General features: G+C 41.5%; 1 protein-coding gene across 1 annotated transcript; it reads left to right on the top strand.

The window, feature by feature from the left end:
* Window positions 1-22434, top strand: LOC308094911 (1-phosphatidylinositol 4,5-bisphosphate phosphodiesterase gamma-2-like; the record flags this gene model as incomplete). The annotated part of the gene is made up of 26 exons (XM_080441734.1): window positions 1-154; window positions 1609-1753; window positions 2248-2310; window positions 4013-4097; window positions 4610-4693; window positions 4805-4833; window positions 5282-5357; window positions 5841-5948; window positions 6454-6566; window positions 6961-7046; window positions 7960-8080; window positions 8339-8507; window positions 11136-11180; window positions 12321-12404; window positions 14456-14539; window positions 14987-15135; window positions 15832-16014; window positions 16702-16824; window positions 17303-17483; window positions 18203-18276; window positions 18851-18947; window positions 19475-19587; window positions 21064-21160; window positions 21376-21454; window positions 22028-22127; window positions 22428-22434. 26 exons carry the CDS (start codon window positions 1-3, stop codon window positions 22432-22434), a joined length of 2649 nt encoding a protein of 882 aa, XP_080297860.1.
* Window positions 22435-23471: the final 1037 nt, after the last annotated feature.

Raw genomic sequence — 23471 nt, 5'->3', positions numbered from 1 at the left:
ATGACAGAAGAAGAGAAGAACATGAAGTACCTGGAGAAGGGTGCCTATATGACGGTGATCCACCAGAACAAGACAGAGAAGCTTTATGTGATGGTGATCATGGAGACGAGACAGGTGGCCACGAGACTCACCACAGAGACGTTCCTTGTATTCAGTGAGTAAAATGCTCAGACATGATTGTGGGCTTGAGAGAAAAAATCTGATCTAATGAAGGTTACACAAACCCGGAGTGTTAATTTAAGCATTGTATTTTTTTAAACATTTGAAAATGTTTGATGTTGCCCATATAATGACATGCCCAAAATATATAGGGACAGTTTGAAAGTGGTTAAGGCTGAGAGATTAAGACATTTACCAATGTATTTGAACAGAGTTATGGTATGTTCACTCTATCTGCCTTAAAAAAAAGAAAAAAATAGAATAGGCCATGCCTTTCTACATTAAAACCTATGAAAGACCAAAAGGTGAGCCCTTTATACAGTAAGGTAGGCTACTGTTCAGTGCGTTTTTAGTGGCCAAGTGGAACACTGTAAATAGCAGAGAAAATGTATAATACATCATATTCGCTGTATTTTCTTAAAGGCAAGGCTATTAACCACTTAGACCCTATATTTGGGGTCCCCAGCGATCGTGGCCCTCTGATTGTTGAGCTTGTAGTTCTATTTTTGCCGAATGTTTCCTATATATTATGACATGCCCAGAATAGGGACGCTATAGGGTTCATGTGGTTAATATATATTGCAATTCATATGCAAGTTGTGGTTCAGCAGCATGAGTTCCAGGTGACTCAGAGCAGCAGCCGACATGCCCGGCAAATGAGGGAGGAGAAACCAAGACCTCTGTGCTCATCTCTGTCAGCTTGTCTGTAAATTATCTTCAATATTCGGCCTGTTCCATAGAGTTATATTGAAGTCTGTTCAATATCGCATTTTCAGTAGAAAAACTGCTCTAGGCAGCATTTTTTCTTTATAAAAGACGGATAGTGTGAAGTACCCTTAATTAACGCTCTGGTTTTACAGTGTACAAGTCTTAAAGGTTAAATGAGATGCAAATCAACTCGCTCACTCACTCACTCACTCACTCACTCTCTCATTCACTCACCAATTGGCTGGAATAGTCTATCCATTGTGCTAATTGCGGATGCACTTTACAGAAACTCCATAAAGACATAGAAATGGATCAAAAGGGCTCTAAAGTTAAAATGCTCAGTAAGGTGCTGAAGAGAAATGAAACCAAAGAAATGTTCTTAAAGAGTTCACTCTTTGAGATACAGCTTACAGTCAAAATGAAAATAACTGTGTTAAGCCCCGACTCCAACTCCCTCGGATGGGTCATACCGTGCATTTAAAAACAACTTTTCCCTTCAAATTTGAAAAAGTTGTCTGAAGCCTGTTAATAATCTTGCCATAACATTTTAATAACCTTAAAATTGTATTCAAAACTACAACTTCAACCCACTTCCTTACATATATTCTGTGCCACCCTCCATGCCTATGTACTACTGTATACTGTATGTCTAAAAAGTTATTATATATATATTATATATAGGTTATAGGATAATTCTGGGGTGTTTTTGTCAGTCTAAAACAAATATATCTTCTGTTTCAGTGGACGTGTTTGAGATCAGGGAGATTCGTCGAGGAAAGAACTCAAAAGACTTTGAAGACTCGACCAAGGGATGGGATGAAAAGGCCTGTTTCACAATCTTCTATGGCTCAGAGTTTGTACTGAACACACTGAGTATTGTTGGTGGGTATGCAGAAAATCCTTAATGTTAATGTATCCCCAGCTGTGATGTGAGGGTGGAGGGGGGTGTTGCCTTTATTTAGTACAGTGGAGAGACAGGAAACAGTGGAGAGGGTCAGGGACTTGGAAATCGAACCCGGGGCAGACTGTCATGCATCAAACTCTACTGTATGTGGTACGCGCCTCAACCACTTGGCCATCGGCACTGTAGATTAGTTATTTTTGCTATTCATCAACATAGTATATAATAATAGGGCTTTACATTTTTACCAAACTAATTTGATATGAAATTATATGATGATATGATTTTCCAGCCTATTCGGAGCAGAGTGCAGTCAAATGGGTGATAGGACTGGAGTTACTGAGACAAGAGACACTGGTGGCCCCTACTCCACACATCATAAAGAGGTATTACTCATGTACATATGCTAATGCTAATGAACATGCAATGAATGACAAGGTTATCTTACAAAAACACTTACTGTATTTCTGTACTTCTAGATGGTTGAGGAAACACATGTATCAAGACACCATCAAGACATCCATCAAGACCAAAAAGAACAGGTAGAGTAATATGCGTATCAGTCACACCTTCAGGTGTCTTGTTTGGCTATATGAAGTTGTGTACGTAAGCGTACACCTTTTATTTTTCTTTATTACCTGTTTGTTGTCTCCGCCAGGCCGAAAGGCATGGCGAGAGAGTATGTTTTACCCCCTGTCCGTCCGTTTGTGTGTCCGTGTGTCCGTCCGTCCATCTGTCTGTGAGCAGCTAATCTCAGGCACCGTTGGCCCGGTCGCTGTGAAACTGTGCACACACACTCCCTGGATGCCAATTCAGAACCTCTGCCCCAAATTTTTCACATGGGCCTGTTATAGCGCCACCAGGAGGCCGATTTGTGCAAAACCCTTTTACTCCTACAGATTTTATCCAAACGTCATGCAAATCGGTACACAGTATCTCTATAGTCATGTGATCAACACGGATCTGTCCGATTGTCCATATTCCATCCTCATTGGCTAAGGTTGGCTTCCAAAATTTGCAGGATTGGTCCGTTTTGAACAAAATGCCTCAAATCATGAACGCAGCTTGCGCTTTCCGTGCAATTTCACACGCAAATTCCCAATAGGCCGAGGAAGAAATGCCACCCTTTTCACATTGGCCTGTTATAGCGCCACCAGCAGGTCTAATTTAGCAAAACACATTTTTGGAACAAAATGCCTCAAATCATGAATGCAAGGTCCGATTGCCGTGAAAGGCCCAAGAAGAAATGGCACGCTTTTCACATTGGCCTATTATAGCGCCACCAGGAGGCCATAATAACCTACCTAACCTGGCGGAGACCTGTGCTCCGAGGAGCACGTTTTCTAGTTTTTATTGTTTTATATTGTTTAGATTTTCTCTAAAGAAAATGTAAACGTTGCCAATTTGCCTAAATAATTGAGTCAATTTTAGCTAAAGATCTTTGCATGGATAATAAGTCATGGATGTTTTAATTTTGTAAATCATTTGTAAATCAATATAGTCAGAAACAACTTTCAGATCAATTTCACACTTGCACCCCAAATCAGATTGTTTTTATTAAGTCTGAACAGCAATAGGATTTTGCAAATTTGAATTACATTTCTCAGCCTTGCTCAGACTGCATAAAACCAATCCGACTCCAATCTGGTTAGGAAATCATGGTGGACTGCCGGTCTGAAGAAGACCACAGAGACAGAGTCCTGAACCCTCACAGACTCAAGTGACGTCACTTGGTAAATGCTTGAGCGTGAGAGACTGCAGGGGCTCTGAATGATATAAAAGGCTAAATAGAACATTGGAACTGGGCCAGAGAAACTAGAGATAGAGAGAGTCACAGAGACAGAGAAACAGAAACAGAAACAAAGATAGCGATACAGAGACGGACCATGACAAAGGCGCAATACGGCTCAATCCAGCCATAGAATCCATCTTTAAATTCACAGCTAGCAACAAAAGAAATGCAGTTGATGCTGCTGTTCATAACGGACTGGAACTTTTGGAATATGGATGCCCCTGTATGGATCATGCCTACAATCACCGCCAGTGTCGTACAGTATGTTCCCCAGGTTACATTTTGGCCTACGTCATTGCCACGTCCATGTTTTTTGGGTAGCAGAAACAATATGGATCAAGCATGAATCAGGCCTCTGTCAAGTCTTCATTCTATCTTGTTTTAATCTCTATGTATTCTTACTAGAGCTGCAAGTTATTAACCAAAAACATTCTTTCCACCTGTCACTACAGCATCAGCTTGATGGAGCTGAAGTCATTGTTCCCTCAGCTTAACCACAAGGTCCCAAGCGTACAATTCCTCAAAGACAAGCTCCTGGTACTGTCTTCCTTTGTCTTCACCTTGTCCTCACTGAGTTTTTCAGTTCAGCTTCAGGGAGGCTTAGTTATGGACATCAGATATTCTTCACCAAATAATATTATTCACAGTCTAATAAAGTCTAAAAATTATCACCCTATAATTGGGAGTTAAGACTGTCCTCAGACAAGCAGTCAGTAGGATAATAATGTGAATTATGTCATGATTCTGACTGGTTGTAGTGATTATAATAAGGTTTATTTGAATCAGGATGAGAGATTCAGACTACTTTAGATGGGAAATTGTGTTGAGATGCATTGGTTCAAAATAACACAAACACTCATATTGTATCCAAATATACCTAAGATAAGATCATACAAGTTCACACCTACAAGCAGGCATATGTCTCACGTTGGTCAAATAGAAAGTCTGGATGCTCAATTAATCTATTGTAAACCTTTCTGAATTTTACTGTATGTGCTGCTATTATGGTGTATCACAATGATTTTGTTTTCCTCCTGTTGCTTTCACAGGAAGTGGGAGCAACACAAGACGAGGTGGAATTTGAGGAGTTTCATAAAGTGTACAACCTCATAATGTTTTCAGATCAGAAGAAAGTGAGTAAGCGCTGCTGTTTTAAGAAAACATTGAATATCAATTATAGTGCTTGTTATTGTAGAATTAATGCTTGTTATTGTATCATTCATGCTATCATTCTTCAATCTCAGATCCTTGAGGAGTTTGAATTCATCAAGGGGTAAGCTTCTATTCTTTCATATATTGGCAGATTTCTTCTGTGGCTTGAATTGTCGTGCATGTTTAATATTCTTTAATTGTCTCCGCCAGGCCGAAGCGTGGCTATGTTTTCATATTTCATCGTGATTGGCTTAGATTGGCTTCTACTACCTGGCCTGGCAGAGACTTGTGCTCCGAGGAGCACATTTTCCTAGTCTTACAATGACATTAATGTAAGTCAGGTTGTAGCATAGTTGCAACAATCCCTGTTTGTCAGAGACCTGTGTTGCATGTCTTGGCACCACCCCCAAGCCCTCAGCGTTCTGTCTGTCTATTAGTTAACCTTATAATTCTGTGTTTTTTAACACTGAATAATTATCTTTATTTATCTTGAATTGGACATGTTGATAGCATCTATTCCAGTGTGTCCGTGTCCTGTCACTATGTATTGGATCTTTTCTGTCTTGCAGTAGCACAGATGACGAAGTTAATCCTGATTCCAAAGTTTTGCTCCATGACTTCCAAAAGTTTCTCCGTCAGCAGGAGGTAAAGGAACCATCTATTCTGTTTAATTTACTTAAACCCTATACTTAGTTGACCGGACTCTCAAGGGCTCTATACTAGGCCCCTCCTGTTTTCACTCTAAACTAAATATCTTAGCGCGAAAATACAAGCTCGCTTGTAGATCGCCTATTTTGGCCAAATGTTAGCCCCATAATAGGGATGCCAGGGTTCAAGTGGTTAGTATAAAGATGCATTCTTATACCAATGTAGGTTCATGTTTGACTTTGTCAACTTCTTTAGCCACCAGGCTCTAAAGAGTTAGCACACAGAGTTGTGGTGGGGGGAGGGGGGTGGTACCTGGCATACAGAGCAGAAAGACAAGAAGAGGGAACAGAAAACAAGAAAGGAACACAAAACACTACAGCTGTTTCTCTCTCTCTCTCTCTCTCTCTCTCTCTCTCTCTCTCTCTCTCTCTCTCTCTCTCTCTCTCTCTCTCTCTCTCTCTCTCTCTCTCTCTCTCTCAGGAGTTGTGGGCTGAAGAGAGTGATGAGAACAAAGTCAAAAAGCTGATGATGACTTTCAAGGATGACACCAGGAGGAAAACCAGGGTCCCCTGGTTCACTGTCAGTGAGGTGATGCTTTTATATTTATTTTATGTTATGTTAAAGCCAAAGAGCTTGTGTGTGTGTGTGTGTGTGTGTGTGTGTGTGTGTGTGTGTGTGTGTGTGTGTGTGTGTGTGTGTGTGTGTGTGAGTGTGTGTGTGTGTGTGTGTGTGTGTGTGTGTGTGTGTGTGTGTGTGTGTGTGTGTGTGTGTGTGTGTGTGTGTGTGTGTGTGTGTGTGTGTGTGTGTGTTTGTGACATTTTAGAAGCAATGAATGAGGTCCTGTCTCCATACAACTTTGTAGTCGTTTGTGATATTAGCTGCAGACACTCAGACGCACACACGTGCGCATGCACACACACACACACACACACACACACACACACACACACACACACACACACACACACACACACAGAGACAGCATGAATGGGTTTCCACCTTTCTCTCTCTCTCTCTCTCTCTCTCTCTCTCTCTCTCTCTCACTGACAAAGTTGACGCCAGTCTTGTCTCTTGTCTTCTCTATTATTTACAGTTTTTAAGTTTCCTGTTTTCCAAGGAGAACTCGATTTGGAACGATAACTTCTCAGAGATCAACAACCTGGACGAACCCCTGTCTCATTACTGGATAAACTCCTCACACAACACGTCAGTATAGTCTGTCTCTGCACACACTATCATACACACGTGCGCGCACACACACACACACACACACACACACACACACACACACACACACACACACACACACACACACACACACACACACACACTTGGGGGGGGGGGATGGGGGACTTTTCCCCCCCATTTCGCTTTAAAAAAAAGTCAGCTGAATGGAGCAAATCAGTCTGGATTCCAGACTAGCTTATACATATATATATACAGAACATTTTTTTTCTTATCATTACCCTGCTTTTTGTCTTTTTCTTTTGCAATACAAATTAACTTTTTTTTAAACATTTTATTATTGAAATCAAAATGTTGTGAAATCTATCTCTATTGAATGTGTTCCCTGTGTTGGTGTGTGGATCTTATCTTCAAGGTACCTGACAGGTGACCAGCTTAATAGCAAGTCGTCCACGGAAGCCTACATACGCTGCCTATGCCTTGGATGTCGCTGCATTGAGTGTCAGTGGAATGGTTAAAATATCCCCTTTTACATTTGGAAATTGTTTGTATTACTTTCCAATTATACAATTATTATACCTACCAGTAAATGTTGTTTGTTAAAGCTTCAATCTGGAATCTGGAATCTGGAATGTATATGAGGTCTCCCACGCAATGTTTACTGTTGAGCTATAACCAGGGTTTCATTGCTCATGGGACGTCCTTGCACGCCGTGCAGGAACCTATTTGACCAGGAGCACGCACAGGCACACGCATAGATTTAAAACTACTTTAAATTCACACCTCAACAAACTTTACAAAGGCCCCCGACTCACACCAGGTAAATTAACATAGGAATGAGCCTATGCATATCAATTGTCCATTGTGTGACCTGTAGTGTAGGTGTTAAGTAACGTGCGCGTCACGTCATTAAAATACAGCGCAACCACGTTCCAATTCAGCATTGCAACACTGGCTATAACGGAAGGCCAGTTTGGGCAAGCAAGATACTACATTTGAGCTTCATGCAATACCTCTTGTCAACCAGTAGGTGTCCTAGACCACAAGTTACACACAACCCAAACCAAATATTCTTCATTTAATAAGATACACCACTCCACGCCTCGTCACTAGGTACAAAATGGTACACAACATAGTCTCCTAAGTTGGCACAGTCACTCCACCTCTCCATTGGATTCATGAGGTCTCTTAACATGACACGGATACAGGAAATCAAGTTGGCTAGCCTTGGGTTCCCAGGGAACTTTCGTTCCACACCAGAGAGTTTTAATCAAATCATGTTCATGTTTCTGACCTTACATCAAACCAATTATGAAACTAATTATTTATATATTTGTTTATGTCAGTATTTCTGCTCCAGAATATTGTATATAAACTATATATCAGATTTGATGTACCCATTGTATAATTCCAGTGGACTGCTGGGATGGCCCTGGTGGGGAGCCAATCATCTATCATGGATGGACCAGGACAACTAAAATCAAGTTTACGGACGTGGTCAAAGCCATCAAAAAGCATGCCTTCACCACCTCAAAGTTAGTGTCAGAATAAGCATCTCTCAACTTATGCTATTGTCACCGCCGATCATCACCCTCATACGTGCGCGCACACACACACACACAACACACACACACACACACACACACACACACACACACACACACACACACACACACACACACACACACACACACACACACACACACACACACACACACACACACACACACACACTAAAGACTTTTGTTATTGTTTGGTTGTTTATTGGTTGTTGTCATTCTGTTATTCCACAGTTACCCAGTGATCCTGTCCATAGAGCAGCACTGCAGTCCAGATCAGCAGTCTCAGATGGCTGCTATCTTTAAGGATGTGTTCGGGGACAAGCTGCTGACCCAACCTGTGGATGGAAACGCTGAGCAACTTCCCTCTCCAACACAACTCATGGGAAAGATTATACTCAAGGTACAGTTTCTCTGTTATGTCCCCGAGCAAAATCCAGAGGCGGGGTCAGGGAAAAGTGTTTTGCGAGGTGTTGTAGCGCCACCATGAGACCCATTTGAAACATTTGGGGTGGCAGTTCTTCCTTGGGCTACTGGAAGTGTGTGTGCAAAGTTGCATACCATTGGGTATTTGTGGCATTTTGTGCAAAAAGGGCCCCTCCCACAAACTTTGAAAGCCACTCATAATCAATAAGAATGGAATTAGAAAAATCTGACAGATGCATCTAGGGTGACCACCCGTCCCGAAATTCGCAGGACAGTCCCGAAATTGGACCCTCTGTCCCGCGTCCCGCACAAGCAGAGCAGTGTCCCGAAAATCAAAGATATGGAAAAAAATATATATATATATATATTTTTTGATAATAAATTGGTAAAATCAGGCAAAAATAAGAATTAAATAACATAACCCTAACCTAACCCTAATCCTAACCCTAAAACCGAAATAAATAAACCAAAAACTGGAAAAAAACGAACCCAATCCGCCCAGAACCGCGAAAATGTTTAGTGCGTGCGGGGGGTCCTCATGTGCATGTGTCCCGCGATGTCCCACGAAACGGGTTCATCTGTCCCTCAATGGGCCTGTTTGAAGGTGGTCACCCTAGATGCATCTTGATCACATATCAGCAGAGATATGGGGTACCAATTTGGGTGAGGTTTGGACAAAAGCAGTTGGAGTAATAGCAAAAAAAAAACACATGATCTACAAGCTCGTAGCACGGCACCAGCTTGTAGATCTGCTCAAATCTAAAATGACACAGATGCGTTACCGGATTGAATTTGTACTTTAGCACCTTGGTAAGGAATGCCTCTTCCAGAATATGGTCGAATGTACAACCTACTTCAGACACACACATTTTAACCATTTATTTATGTCCACATAAAGGAGAATACATACAGGGACACAAATATTGTAGGTGCAGTAAGGTTACATTCACAAAATCATGTTGTCATGATACAATAGGCATGTCACTCAGTACTCTATGGGTATAAGTAAAAGCGTCTCCGCCATATATGGCGTCTGCCAATTATAGCAGAGATAGCACAATACTTTGCCAGGCTTTTTGACTCCTTTTTGGGCAAGTTGTTAAAGCCATAGACATATAAAGGTAGACGCCTCATTCGGCTCTGAAGCGTTTGTATCTCGGGCGCGCTTCCTGCTTCCGCAGGGCTGCCGTGTGCGTCACAGACGCGGAAGTTCGGTAGGCCAATCAGAGGCAGGTGGGAGCGGGTTATTTTGTAACCCAGCTTTTAACCCTTTAAGAGGCAGCAGCTGTGCGCAGCATCTAGTTAGTTGGAACTTGGCAAACTCCACACTCTATTTGTGAAATACAAATAAGAGACATGGTCCTTTTTCATATGAAGGTCCATTATTTATTCAGCATTTGAGTCACGGAACACTGTTTGATAAGCTTTAGCCTCTCACACCCAAAACTTAGAATATGTTATCGTTCGATAAGATGTTGTCAAAATAACAATTCTTTACGTTCTCTAATTGTGTACTTGTTTAGTAAGTAATGCAGATGTTTAACAATTTGACTCTTGACAGTGTGAAATGTTATACTCAAGATTTAAAGATCTATAAGGGTCCATTTGGTTATCAACTCTCCATCATTTAGCTGGGTACCAACTGGAACCCCCCCAAGGACCACTGGTGGTTCCCGGACCACTGGTTGAGAACCATTGCACTGACAAGTCCCGGAAAAGACGCACTGTGATTGGCCAGTAGTCAACGCACTGTGAGCGCTGTGATTGGCCAGTAGTCACTTTGAGTGACAGGTTCCCTGCGGAAGACGGAAGTGCCGCCGTGTATTGCGATACAAGTCGCCCCAATGAACTGCAGAGGCCAATGAGGTATCTAGGTTTCTAATATCTATGGTTAAAGCCCTCTAACAACTAGTCTGTGGGTATGTCCCAGGCTGCCAAATATAAAAACAAATAGTCTGCACCTATAACCCAGCTCTGAGATGGTATGTAGGAGTGGATGGTATTCAATGACCGTGGTCATAAAGGCCTCCTCTAGGCTAAGGTCAAAGGTCCATGCTATCTCTAATACAGACACTTCCCTGGAGTCTTCAACCACAACAACATCTGGTGTAATAGCTGTCAAAGCTGTAAAGATGTCTGGGTTATCACAGAGATGGAACATGGATGAAATACACAGGAATGTTTATATATTCTCACTAGATGTGTGATATTTTCATATGTCCTTCGCTATGAGTTCCACTATTCTATCGTGACGTGCTATGTATATCCGTTTGTATGCATAGCAGCCATTCAAGATGTGCGACAGTGTTTCAGTGGCGCAAGCAATGAGGAACCTGACACACACACACACACACACACACACTCACACACTCACACACACTCACACACACACACACACACACACACACACACACACACACACACACACACACACACACACACACACACACACACACACACATACACACACACACACACACACACACAGGAGAACGCAAGATTCTCTGACCTGGCATGGTGGCCTGGAAAGAGATAACTACAGTATACAACCAAATGATTTCTATTCTATTCTATTTTTCTGATGTTCTTTTTTTTTGTCTTGCAGCACAAGAAGCGAAGGAAGTCCAATAGTCAGGCTCCTGATGAACAGGTTGGTGCCTTGCATTGTTTCCTCTGCAATGAATGAATGGGTGAATGTGAAATACACTGTAAAGCACTTAGCAGAAAGACGCTCTATATAAATACAATCCATTTACTGTAGTCCAGCTACTGTAAAACTGTGATCTTTAACCCATTCAATCCAGGAACGCATCTACGACATGTATTCAACAGTTTTCTGAAAAAACGTATGTTGCTATCAGTGGTTCTCAAACTTTTTCATGTCAAGGGCCCCCAAAATTATATGTATTTGGCCCCCATCTGAAAATATTTTGTTCCAGGGACCCCCCAGAAGCAAAGATTTGATACATATATTCATATATGTGCTCAAATTCTCTTCTACAAGCACTTGGTTCCGCGCTATGAGCTTGTATGTCTGTTATTTCTGAATAGTATAAAATAATGGTTTAAGTGGTTATACAGATAGTTATACACCCCAAACTATTGTGGGGGGTCCCCAGATGATTAACTTAATGTGCAACATTGTTTTCTCACTTAACAGTAAACAAACCAACACACAGTATACATGTACAGTATATAGGGTATCTTCACATTTCTAAAGTTACAATTTAATGACTTTTAAGACCTTTTTAATACCAAATTGGCCAAATTGTCAAATATTAGCCTACGCGATTGTAGTGAAGTGCAGTGAGCTGGGATTGAACCCGAGGCTCCCACTCGCCAGTCCGACGTGTTACCAGTCATGCCAATAGGGCTGAGCCCGATTGGCAGGTCTGTAGCACGCCGGTACTGGCTACTATGACTGTGGGGGCTACACAAGGAAGAGGCAAACATTATTGTGAAAATAGCCGATCTACAAGCTCACGACGCCTTTATCTGTGGAACCGAGTCAAACAAAATGTAATGCCTCAACTCCTACAATTCCAAGTGCTTGTCAGGGTGGGGGGTCCCCAATATGAATATTTTGACGGGTCGCGGCCTGAAACGTCTGGGAACCCTCGTCCTACAGTATAGTTTCACCGGCCCACAAATTGCGAGATGTAGCCGCTGGCATCGCAACATTAGTGCCCACGTACTTATGGCATGGATTTGTAGAAAAGAGGGATATCTAGGTTGGTTATTTTACATTGGACTGCATATTCTATTCTGATGTTCAATTGTTCCCTTGCAGCACAACACACAAAGCATGGAGACTGGGACATCAAGGACTTTAGAGAAAGAAGACTACCTGCATATCTGGGATCCCATAGTCCAGGTAATGTAAAGAATAAAAGAACGCTTGCCCCAAAACACGCTCACCCCAGTTCAAATCCGGCGACCTCGGAATGGTCGCCTCCAGGTATTCCTAAACGTAACCTCAGTAAAACTATGCCTAAACCTAACCTTATTCCTAAACATAACCTCAGTAAAACTATGCCTAGACCTAACCTTTTTCCAAATCTTAAGTACATTTCTAAGGAGGCTGTGAAGTACTAGTTACTTTTTGGTTGGCTGTTCTTTTTCTTTTCTTTTTTTTCCCTAAAATGCAATTGGCCACACGCTGTGTTCTTCAAAGAAGGAAACCTATCACAGTACACACTCTCCACTGGGATCTACTGTACATCATGGGTATTCAACAGGGGGTTCGTGACCCCTAGGCGGTCCTCAGAGTCACTGCAGGGGGGCCACCCATTTTTTTCCCCTAATACTTTTTTTGTTTTGTTTTAAATGTCTGAAAATATGCATGATTAGCAAACATAAATTGTAAGAAAGGTTACCCAACTATACCCCCAATCTATGCATGTATGGGACATGCTACACAGGGACTAGGGAGTCACTCATAACCAGTGGTGGAAAAAGTACTACATGGTTTTACTTAAGTAAAAGTATCAATACTGCAATGTAGACGTACTCTGTTACAAGTAAAAGTCAGAAGTTTACTTGAGTAAAAGTGCAAAAGTATTGGTATCAAAATGTACTTAAAGTACCAAAAGTACAAAGCTATTTGAAAATAGCCGATCTACAAGCTCACAACGCGTCGCGACGCGTTGTGAGCTTGTAGATCGGCTATTTTCAAATAGCCTAGGTATAAAATAGGGCTAAAGTGGTTAATGTATGTTTTATAATGTAATAACGTATATCTGCAAAGTAACTAGTAACTAAAGTTTTCAAATAATTGTAGTGGAGTAAAAGTACAACATTTGCCTCCGAGATGTAGTGGAGTAGAAGTAAATGTATAGACAATTGGAAATACTCCAGTAAAGCAAAAGTACCTCAAAATTGTACTTGAGTACAGTACTTGAGTAAATGTACTTAGTTACTTTTCAACACTGCTCATAACGTTGCCAAAGAAATTTGTGCTGAATTGTCAGATGACATGAAAGCTGTGAAGAAGCTGTGAAGAACACCCTGCCCTACTTCACCATTCTGAGGATCGATGCATTTCACACGGAACAGTGTTCTCACGCATGTTGAAGTTATGTGTTTAGTCAGGAGTTTTATACTTCTCCAAAACTGCACAAGTACTGGGGCTGAGTACTTCTTCCACCACTGAGGAGGAGTAGGATGGATGGAGGCGTTAGCCACAGAATGACAACAGAAAAAAAACTAGAAAAAGCACAGGTCTCCGCCAGGTCAGGTAGGTTATTGTGGGCCAGCAATGTTCGGAATTCACCAGTCAGGATGGAATATGAAAAATCATCCGGAACCGTCTTGACCACTTGACTATAGAGATAATGTGTACCGATTTGCATGATGTTTGGACAAAAATTTTAGGCGTAATATATATATATATTTTTTTTTATTGCAAAAATCAGCCTCCTGGTGGCGCTATAATAGGGCAATGTTAAAAAGGTGGCATTTGTTCCTCAATGTAGTGCGAATGTACGTACAAAGTTTCACCGCAATCAGACGTTGCATTCATGATTTGCGGCATTTTGTTCAAAACGGGGCACTTCAATCTTCTCCAATCAGGATGGAATATGAAAAATCAAACAGATCCGTCTTGATCACTTGACAATAGAGATCATGTGTACCGATTTGTGTGAAATATGTATAAAATCTGTAATAATATATATTTTTTTACATAAGTCGGCCTCCTGGTGGCGCTATAAAAGGCAGATGTGAAAAATGCAGGGCAAAGGTTTTTCCTTGGCCTCTAGGGAGTGCGCATACAAAGTTTTACACCAGATCGTTGCAGGTATAGGTAAAAACACGAATCGGCATGTTATAGCACCACCATGAGGCTGATTAAAAATGTTCACTGCTTTAATGTAATGAAACAAGTGACGTTTCTGTATTTTATTCTCTGTTGTATTTTCTCTGCAGCGGTGGAATACACACCACTGTATCATCTCAAATGGAAAACTGTATTATGCAGAGGAGGAGGACAAACAGGAAGACCCCAGAGAGGTAAAGCAGTGAGGGGAATGTCTCATCTTTCATCATATGGGATCAATTATCAATAATCTTTTCATCACAGCAAATTCCTGAGTGTTTGTTTAATTATTACACTATCAGAATAAAACGAACCCAGGAATTGTGTTTTCTCTCCAGCAGACACAAATTATCCTAAGGGTGCAGTCACACCTAACTTTGATTCTGCCTATGCGACGGATTCTGCCAGTACTTTTCAATGGGAATGGAGCGGTGTGTTGCCATTTGCAGATTTCCTCAAAAAATTGCTCCGTTCCCATTGAAAAGCATTGGCAGATTGACTGCACTCCCTTCTTCTTCCACACGTCTGTTTTTATCTCTTTCCAAAACCTGTTTAACTTGTTATATTTCACTTTCTTAGTCTTTGCACCTCCTGTTCACATTCTGCCATTCTCCCCTCCTTGCCTCTCTTATAAATTTCAGCGCCACCGCTGGGAGCCATGGTTCCACGGCCGGGTGCCAAAGGGCAGGCAGATGGCTGAGAAGCTGCTCCATGAGTCTGGTGGCAGAGATGGAACTTTCTTGGTCCGCGGGAGTGGATCATATGTCGGAGAGTACTCTCTCTCCCTCTGGTACGATGTCCAGTTGATTCATGTTAGAGTGCAACTTGTCCTGAACATTTTAGTGCAAGGCAATATAAAACAACATGAAAACATACCCAAAGATAATAACATTTTAATGGACTAAGCATATATGAAATGGCTTAAAATGAAAAGAAAATAACCTGTGCAGGCTGTGATCCAGGGATTTGTTTTCTCTTTATTAATGGTGTGTATGCTGGCTAGTGTGATGAGGGTGTTTAAGTAGCTGTGTGTCTCTGAAGTATTCTATATGGCATGTTATATTTAGGGATGCACAATATAGACATTTTGGCTGATATCCGTTTACGGATTATTGCAGTCAAATTGACTAATACCGGTATTGCAACACAAGTTTCCGGTAGGTTTTACCTTACACCTGTTATACTGTAACTGGCATTCTGGGTACAAATGCAGACTTCTAAAAAACAGTGCATTCTTATTATTTGATTTATTAGACCTACTAATCTATATAGTTCAAACTATTTAAATGTACTATTTTTATTCAACATCTTTCCAACAGTGATTGATTCTGCAGCGTTCATCAGCTTTTTCAGCTTCGCATTCAAACTTAAATATTATAAAATAAAATACAGAAATTGCATTTTCAAGGCCAGTATCGCCAATACCGATATGATGATCGATTAATTGTGCATCCCTAGTTCTATTAATATGTATTTATGCATATAGGTGCAGTGGGCGTGTCCATCACTTTCGTATTCACTCTGGTTCAGAGGGTTACAACCTGGAGCCTCAACGCCACTTCCCCGACATATACACTCTGATCCAACATTATCGAGACAACGTTTTCTTCGAAGAGGGTCTCACTCTCACAGATGCCATGCTGCAGCCTGACCCACACCTGAGAGAGGGGTAAGTCTTAACCACACGCACTGCACTGATCAATACCTCTACTCACGCAGTCACATTTCCCAGCAATGACACCAACACATGCACTCATAATCAACACACACAAACACACCCACAACAGCACAACAGCGCTTAATACAGTATGGACTCAGACGCCTCAAGAAGTTTGGCCTGAGTCCTCAAACCTTCAGGGCCTTCTATCGAGGGACAATCGAGAGCCTGTTGACGAACGGGAGCAGAACAGACAGGGACCGTAAGGCTCTGAGAAGGGTGGTACGCACAGCTGAATGGATCACTGGATGTCAACTGCCCAGTTTGGAGGAGCTGCGCACATCATCATCGAAGACCCCACACACCCCCAGAACAGTCTGTTCAGAGGTATCGGAGCCTCAAAGCCGGCACAAGCAGACTGAGGAAGAGCTTCTTCCCCCAGGCTATAAGACTGCTAAATAAGAAAAAGTGATGAACACCTTAATGTTGCATTGTATGCTGGAGTTTTAACTTGGTTTAAACCTTATTTTAGAAATGGCTTTTAGGGCTGTTATTTATGTCTTGTTTTTATTGTGTGTTATGGCGCACCCCAACCAAATATTTTCACAGTGCTTAATACTCATACATTTTTGTGACAATAAATCTCTTGAATCTTCCACACATGCATACAGACATTAATATTAGACCTGCGTTTTGCAGTTGGTTCTACAGTAACCTGAGCAGAGGCCAGGCGGAGGACTACCTAATGACAATCCCCAGAGATGGAGCTTTCCTCATCAGACAGAGAGAGGGAGAGCCAGACTCCTTCTTCATCACCTTCAGGTAGCTGTGGCACATTATGCCAGAATACATACAACCCTGAGAACCCTTTGAGTCTGTCAGTAGATAACACACATTCACAGTGTGAATTATTCTCTTAACAACTGAAGGCCTGTTCAAAAATAACTGATGTACCAGCTCACGACGCATTGAATTGTGACATGTTGCAATGCAATGCTTATAGACCAGCTACTGTAGCTACTGCTCCAAAAAAATGACAGAACTGTGGATCTGTTAATGTTTTTGCAGTATTTGTGAGTAGTATATACATAGATACATTACAAAGACTACTCAAAAGAATTAAGGGATCAAAGTATTCCCGTACATGTATATTGGAAAGTTTGGGGGGGGGGGGTTGTGCCTATAATGGCATGCCCAAAATAGAGATGTCGTGTCAGGATTAATGTGGCTAAATATCACAATTAAACAAGTTCCTGCATATGTCACTCATAATTTTCCTCACTTGCTTGTTGTCTCTCAGAGGAGAAGCTAAGGTGAAACACTGTCGCATCCAGAAAGAGGACGGCATTTACCGCCTGGGCACCACCATGGAGTTTGACAGCCTGGTGGAGCTGGTCAACCATTTCAGGAAAAAGCCACTGTACTGCAACATCAAACTACGTTACCCAGTCACCCCTGTGTTGGTGAAGTGCTTCAGCAAGGTAAGTCAGTCAGACCTACCTACCTACCTCCTTTATTGATCCAGAGGGAAATTAAGTTGTTATAGCAGCACCACAGTAAGGATGAAACAATCATTCAGGTAAGCATACAGAACATGTAAAGATTCAGAATAAGTAAGAAATATAGGATAACAATATAACTTTCCCCTTGTTCTCCACACATCTGCGCCTGGGCTAGTCAGGTGTGCATACTGTGTAAGCCATCAGTAGATATAAATAGGCTTACATATTGCGTGCATTCTATCACCAATAAAAACTCCATGAATATGCACAACAGAACAAGAGAGAGTGACTTAGCGAATGAGAGCGTCTGCAATGTTTGTGTTGTTGGTCTCTGTGTGGCTGCTCATGTTCCACAGTAGGCTAATACAATACTCAGAAAGTGACTACTGTATGGAAGTATCAAATGTTGCAGATAATGTTTTAAACTAGCAGTTGTAGTTGTGAAATGAATCAAGGCTGAGCAACTACATGGCATGTGTGTGTGTGTGTGTGTGTGTGTGTGTGTGTGTGTGTGTGTGTGTGTGTGTGTGTGTGTGTGTGTGTGTGTGTGTGTGTGTGTGTGTGTGTGTGTGTGTGTGTGTGTGTGTGTGTGTGTGTGTGTCTGTGTGTGGGTGTGTGTGTGTGTGTGTGTGTGTGTGTGTGTGTCTGTGTGTGTGTTGTAGCCTCCAAATACTGCCAGAGCCCTGTACACCTACCAGGCCAAGCGTCCATATGAGCTCAGCTTCTTTAAAGGAGATCTGATATACAACATATCCAAGACTGAGAGAGGATGGTGAGGACTGACAGCAAACATCTGGCTGACTGAATGCTTTTGTGTCTTGACTGCCATTAAACCTAAATGCTCTTTTCGAGAATAAATAAAGGAATCAATCAAATATCACTCGGGCCAGTTGTGTTTGTTGTATAGACACTCAGCCAAGCCAGGTGCAAAGTAAAATCTTTGTAAAAGTCTAAAACATGTGTGAAAGAAATTAATACTAAGTTATTGAATACAAGTTAGCCTATTGGCAGCAATTAGTTCCAGATACATACACACACAAACACACAGACGCACACAGCCTGACCCTCTTATAGGCAGCTAGCCTGCGGCAGAGCCACGGCATGAAAAGAAATGCATAAAACAAAATGTTGTTTACACGTACTGTACGTGTATGTCACATACTGTACGTGTATGTCGCTGCCATTGCCATATTATCTTGACGGGAGTTGCCCCTCGTTCCGGCAGTGGCACTTCAGTGGCACCAGCATGAGTGACCGTTGTGACGTCCAGTACTCTGCGTTGCAAAAATATCTCTGCTTCCCTCCAGGATTCATCTCATTGTTCTCTACTCTCCTACTCTCTGCAGGTGGAAAGGGGACTGTCACGGAAAACTGCAGATGCTTTTCCCAACGAACTACGTAGAGGAAATGTTCAACAATGCCCAGCCTGAGACTAAAAAGAAGGTATACTTTAGAACTTTATAGAGCTTCATTGATAGATTGATACATAACTTTAACTACCTTCATACAACAATGTCACATGAAAATACAATATGCGCTGCATCGCTACCTGTTAAGTGTGTTGATGCATTTTGCAATACAATGCATTCATCCCAGCTGCTTTTATGAATGAATCTGTCTCTATAGCTGAAGGACTCTGCTTCTATCTATGACCAAACATGTGTGGACCCCAATGAGACATCAATGGTATGTACAGAACAGTGACTGATTGAACTGTAGCATTCACTTAATTATACATTATGTATTCTCCTCTATGCTTTCCCTATATGATGATAGATGTTGATATGATAGGGGTGTGTGTGTGTGTGTGTGTGTGTGTGTGTGTGTGTGTGTGTGTGTGTGTGTGTGTGTGTGTGTGTGTGTGTGTGTGTGTGTGTGTGTGTTTGTGTGTGTGTGTGTGTGTGTGTGTGCGCGCGCATATGCGTGTGAGCGTGCGTGTGAGTGTGTGTGTGTGTGTGCGTGTGTTGCAGCCTCCAATTACTGTCAGAGCCCTGTACCCATACCAGGCCGAGAGTCCAGACGACCTCAGCTTCAGTAAAGGAGATCTGATACATAACGTATCCAAAGAGACTGGAGGAGGATGGTGAGGACATGCACACTGTCATACACATGGCACAGCATAGCACAGTATTATAGTAATAATAATAATACTTTATTTGTATAGCACCTTTCATGACATGAAATGCAGCTCAAAGTGCTTTACAGAGCAAGAATACAATTACAGTTACAACCAATTTAACAATAAGGCAAAAAAAATAGGTATGGGCACTAGGCACATCTGGGCACCTCAATGTAAAATTGGCTATTTTGTCCAAAATGTTAAAAAAATATATAATATTTGAAAAATGGTCTTAAGTAAAGGTATAGGGTAAGTGATATTTTTTGGTTAAAACAAAAAGTGTTGTGTTAAAAGGTTAAATCACTATATTCTGATAGTAATCATTGCTATAGAGCTTTGTTCGGTAGCAGGGGTCTCCCTGTCTCTCCAGCTCTTTAATAAATAGAAAATAAATTTTCAGGTAGGTGACAAACTTTCAGCCAATCAATAGCAAATTTAACACAGAGGTTGGTGTCCACCTATCCTGTTACCACACTGGATACTAAAGTTACCTGCCCTCTATTTTTTTTTTTTTTTTAATCTCCACTTTCCCACGAGTTTAAGACGGACTTCATTCTCTCCACTTCCTCCGGGGAGCATATTATGTATGGTCGCATGGGGCACACCATTGACAGGTGCTTTGATGTGGGGTAATTAATGACTAGAATGTCATTAATTACATTAACCAAATGAATTCATACACATTCAGGAAATATTAGATTGTGAATATTTAGACATATTTTTTTTTACATTATAATGAAATAAATGTATATATTTTTCATAATTTCTTTCTCAAAATCAAAAAAATGCCACGGACATGGACAATTCTTGCCATGGACACGTCTGTCCGTGTACGGAAATGTTGGTGACCCCTGCTTGTGCGTCGACCTAGCCTCGCGTGGCCAGACAATATCACACGACACACTGCGTGGATATTAGTCTGGTCCCTATCAACGATAGATTCTTTTCCAAGGGGCGGTTACAAAAAGATCCAAACGGACTCTATTGGTTAGACCTAAACCAATCAGAGCAGTGCTTCCTTGTACGACCCAATCAGAGCAGTGCTTCCTTGTACGTCATTGCTCCAAATAAGGTGATAAGCCCGCCCACATTTGGATACTGGGCCCTGATTGGTCCCTCACGACTTCGGAGGGAGAGAAATGAAATCTCTATTGAGGGGGGCCAGACCTAATCTGCCGAGGGCTAAAGTGCGATGCAATTTTACAAAGGCAGATTCGTCTGGAACCAGGCTAGCGTCGACCATCAGTGATTGATAATGGTCGAACGTACTGAATGTGTATGTTGCTGTCATTTACCATATTATCTTGATGCGAGTTGCCCCTCTTGCTGGCGGTGGCACTTCAGTGTCACCGACCTTTGTGACGTTCAGTACATTACAAAAAGATCTCTGCTTTCCTCCAGGATTCATCTCACTGATCTCTACTCTCCTTCTCTCTGCAGGTGGAAAGGGGACTGTCACGGAAAGCGGCAGATGTTTTTCCCATCGAACTTCGTAAAGGTAACGTCCAACAATGTCAAGCCTGAGACTAAACAGAAGGTATACTTTAGAACTAAATAGAACTTCATTGATAGATTGATAAGAATTTTCAATTAACTTTAACTACCTTCATACAATAATGTCACATGAAAATATCCGATCTACAATATGTGTCGCATCGCTTCCCGTTAAGTGTGTAGATCTACTATTTTTGCACATTTAGAAAGCTTTTCTTTTTGCAACACTTTATCTGATTCTGCTGTGTAATGAAACAGGAAGATCACAACCCCTTGGGTGCGGACTGTCAAGGTGTGGTTGACATCACCAAGTGTAAGGTCCAACGTGAACCTTACTGTGAGTATATTTCTGTCTCAGTATGTGAGGTATTCATACACACTCTGATCTGTTACCTCATACTGTAAACATATTATCTTCTCTGGGTAACACGTCCTATTAAGCCCATGTCTATATTGCTTTATAAACATGCTTCTTTACATTACAACTATGTTTAGAACAGTATTCATAACACATTAGAAAGCATTTTAGAGTTTACATTTTCAAATAGTTCAAATAGCCAATATATACAAGCTCACAACGTGTCGATGTAGATCAGCTTGTTGAACTATTCGAAAATGTTTTTAAAAATAGTAAAAAATGGCAAAGAAGTTTAGGGATAATGGGTAACTGAATCCCGCCAATCCCGACACCGGAAGTGGCGGGATTGGCGGGATTCAGTTTGACCCTACCTCCCGAACACAAGGTCGCACAGACTGAGCGAGCTGCAGACACACTTAAAATGTCTACGATTTTTTTGTTTCTAGTATATTTTATGTAAGGCACAGGTGAAAATATGGCACACTCCCCTGACCTGTTTCCTCAATTCTTCCTTCCTTCCTTCCTTCCTTCCTTCCCTCCCTCTCTCTCCAGTGATGAACGGGAAGGACCATGTGATAACTGTACAGGACATGCAGAATGACAATCTGCGGTTTCACTTGGCAGCAGACTCAATGGAAGATCTTAATGACTGGTACCAGGTGGCCTGGTCCTATTCCTACGACTCTCAGGCTAGTATCGAACATCCAGCATCACATTTGTGGCATTTGCTTCAGGTCATTAGCGTCATGCGCAGGCGATGCGTGGTGCGAATTAGTGTTCACAAATTTGCATCGACTTTGTATGACATACAAATTTCTATGAAAGGAGAGATGTCTAAGTGCATGCATGGCCCTCATAATCACTGTAGCCTCTGTCTAATTATGTGACTGTCTCATGTCCAAAACACATCTGTGATATCTCTTGACAAACCAACACATATTCACATTCTCAGCTATTAAAGCATCTCCCCCTTCTATCTATCTCAGCGCAACAAGTGGACATACATCGGTATGTTTCACCAATTAGTTAGGCTATATTACTTTTACAATCTACGTAAGCATCTTGGTATGAAAACAAGCATTCTTAATCCTGTATTATACTACACTACAAACCAAACTAAATCGGTAGAGAGCTCCACGAGTTGTGGTGCTTTGCATGCCTCTATAAGCTCAGTTTATACTTCGACGCTCGACGGTGTCACGTGTTGAACATCGCCGATCGTCAAAGCATAACTCAGCATAGACATAACAGGCATAGAAAGCGAAGCTTACCAGGGAAATGTGGTGGAATGAGCAGCAGCAGTCAGTGCAGTTCTACAGTACAGTATATATGTATATATACTGTATCTATGCGCTGGGCGCTCCAAACCTGCGCCCACGACGGCCCCATTCACTTGCAATGAAGAGTGAACTGCTCATGTGCAAAACTAGTCAATAGTAAAGATTTTTGCGCCCCAAAACATTATGTTTAGACAACGTAGAACGTTTTCTATCTACATTTTATGACAGATTATACATTTCACTCATTAGTCATTAACTATATAATATTTACCTTGTTGGTTGATCATTTAAAATATATATAGAATATATTTTAAAGTCATCTTTATTCAAGGAAGATCTACGTTTGGGAGAGGTGGTGCGGCGCACTAGCGCCCTCTATTGAAGGGCCGCGCCTGCTTCACAGATTATAATATACTATTATCGGACCAGAGGCTTTATTGATTACTGAGGGTAATTTGTCTTTTGGATTAATATATCACTGTCCTACGTCGGAATGTGGAATGGATCTATTCTGGACACAGTTTTAATTCACTGTTTCCTCATCCTATGGTAAAAAAAAAAAAAGAATCTGTGCCTTCATCGACATTAAGACAAGATAGTCTATTTTCATCATTACGTGAAACTTTGGCTGAGTCGGCCGACACTTGCAAACACGCTGAGGGACCTAATAATTCAGCTCTAAATGCAACTGATAGCCTAAAAGTTAATATATATTT

This window comes from Gymnoscopelus braueri, assembly GCF_963280865.1.
Source record: "Gymnoscopelus braueri genome assembly, chromosome: 11".
NCBI classification, from domain to species: domain Eukaryota; kingdom Metazoa; phylum Chordata; class Actinopteri; order Myctophiformes; family Myctophidae; genus Gymnoscopelus; species Gymnoscopelus braueri.
The sequence above is the reverse complement of the archived record's forward strand: the minus strand, read 5'-3'. Positions and strand labels throughout refer to the sequence as shown.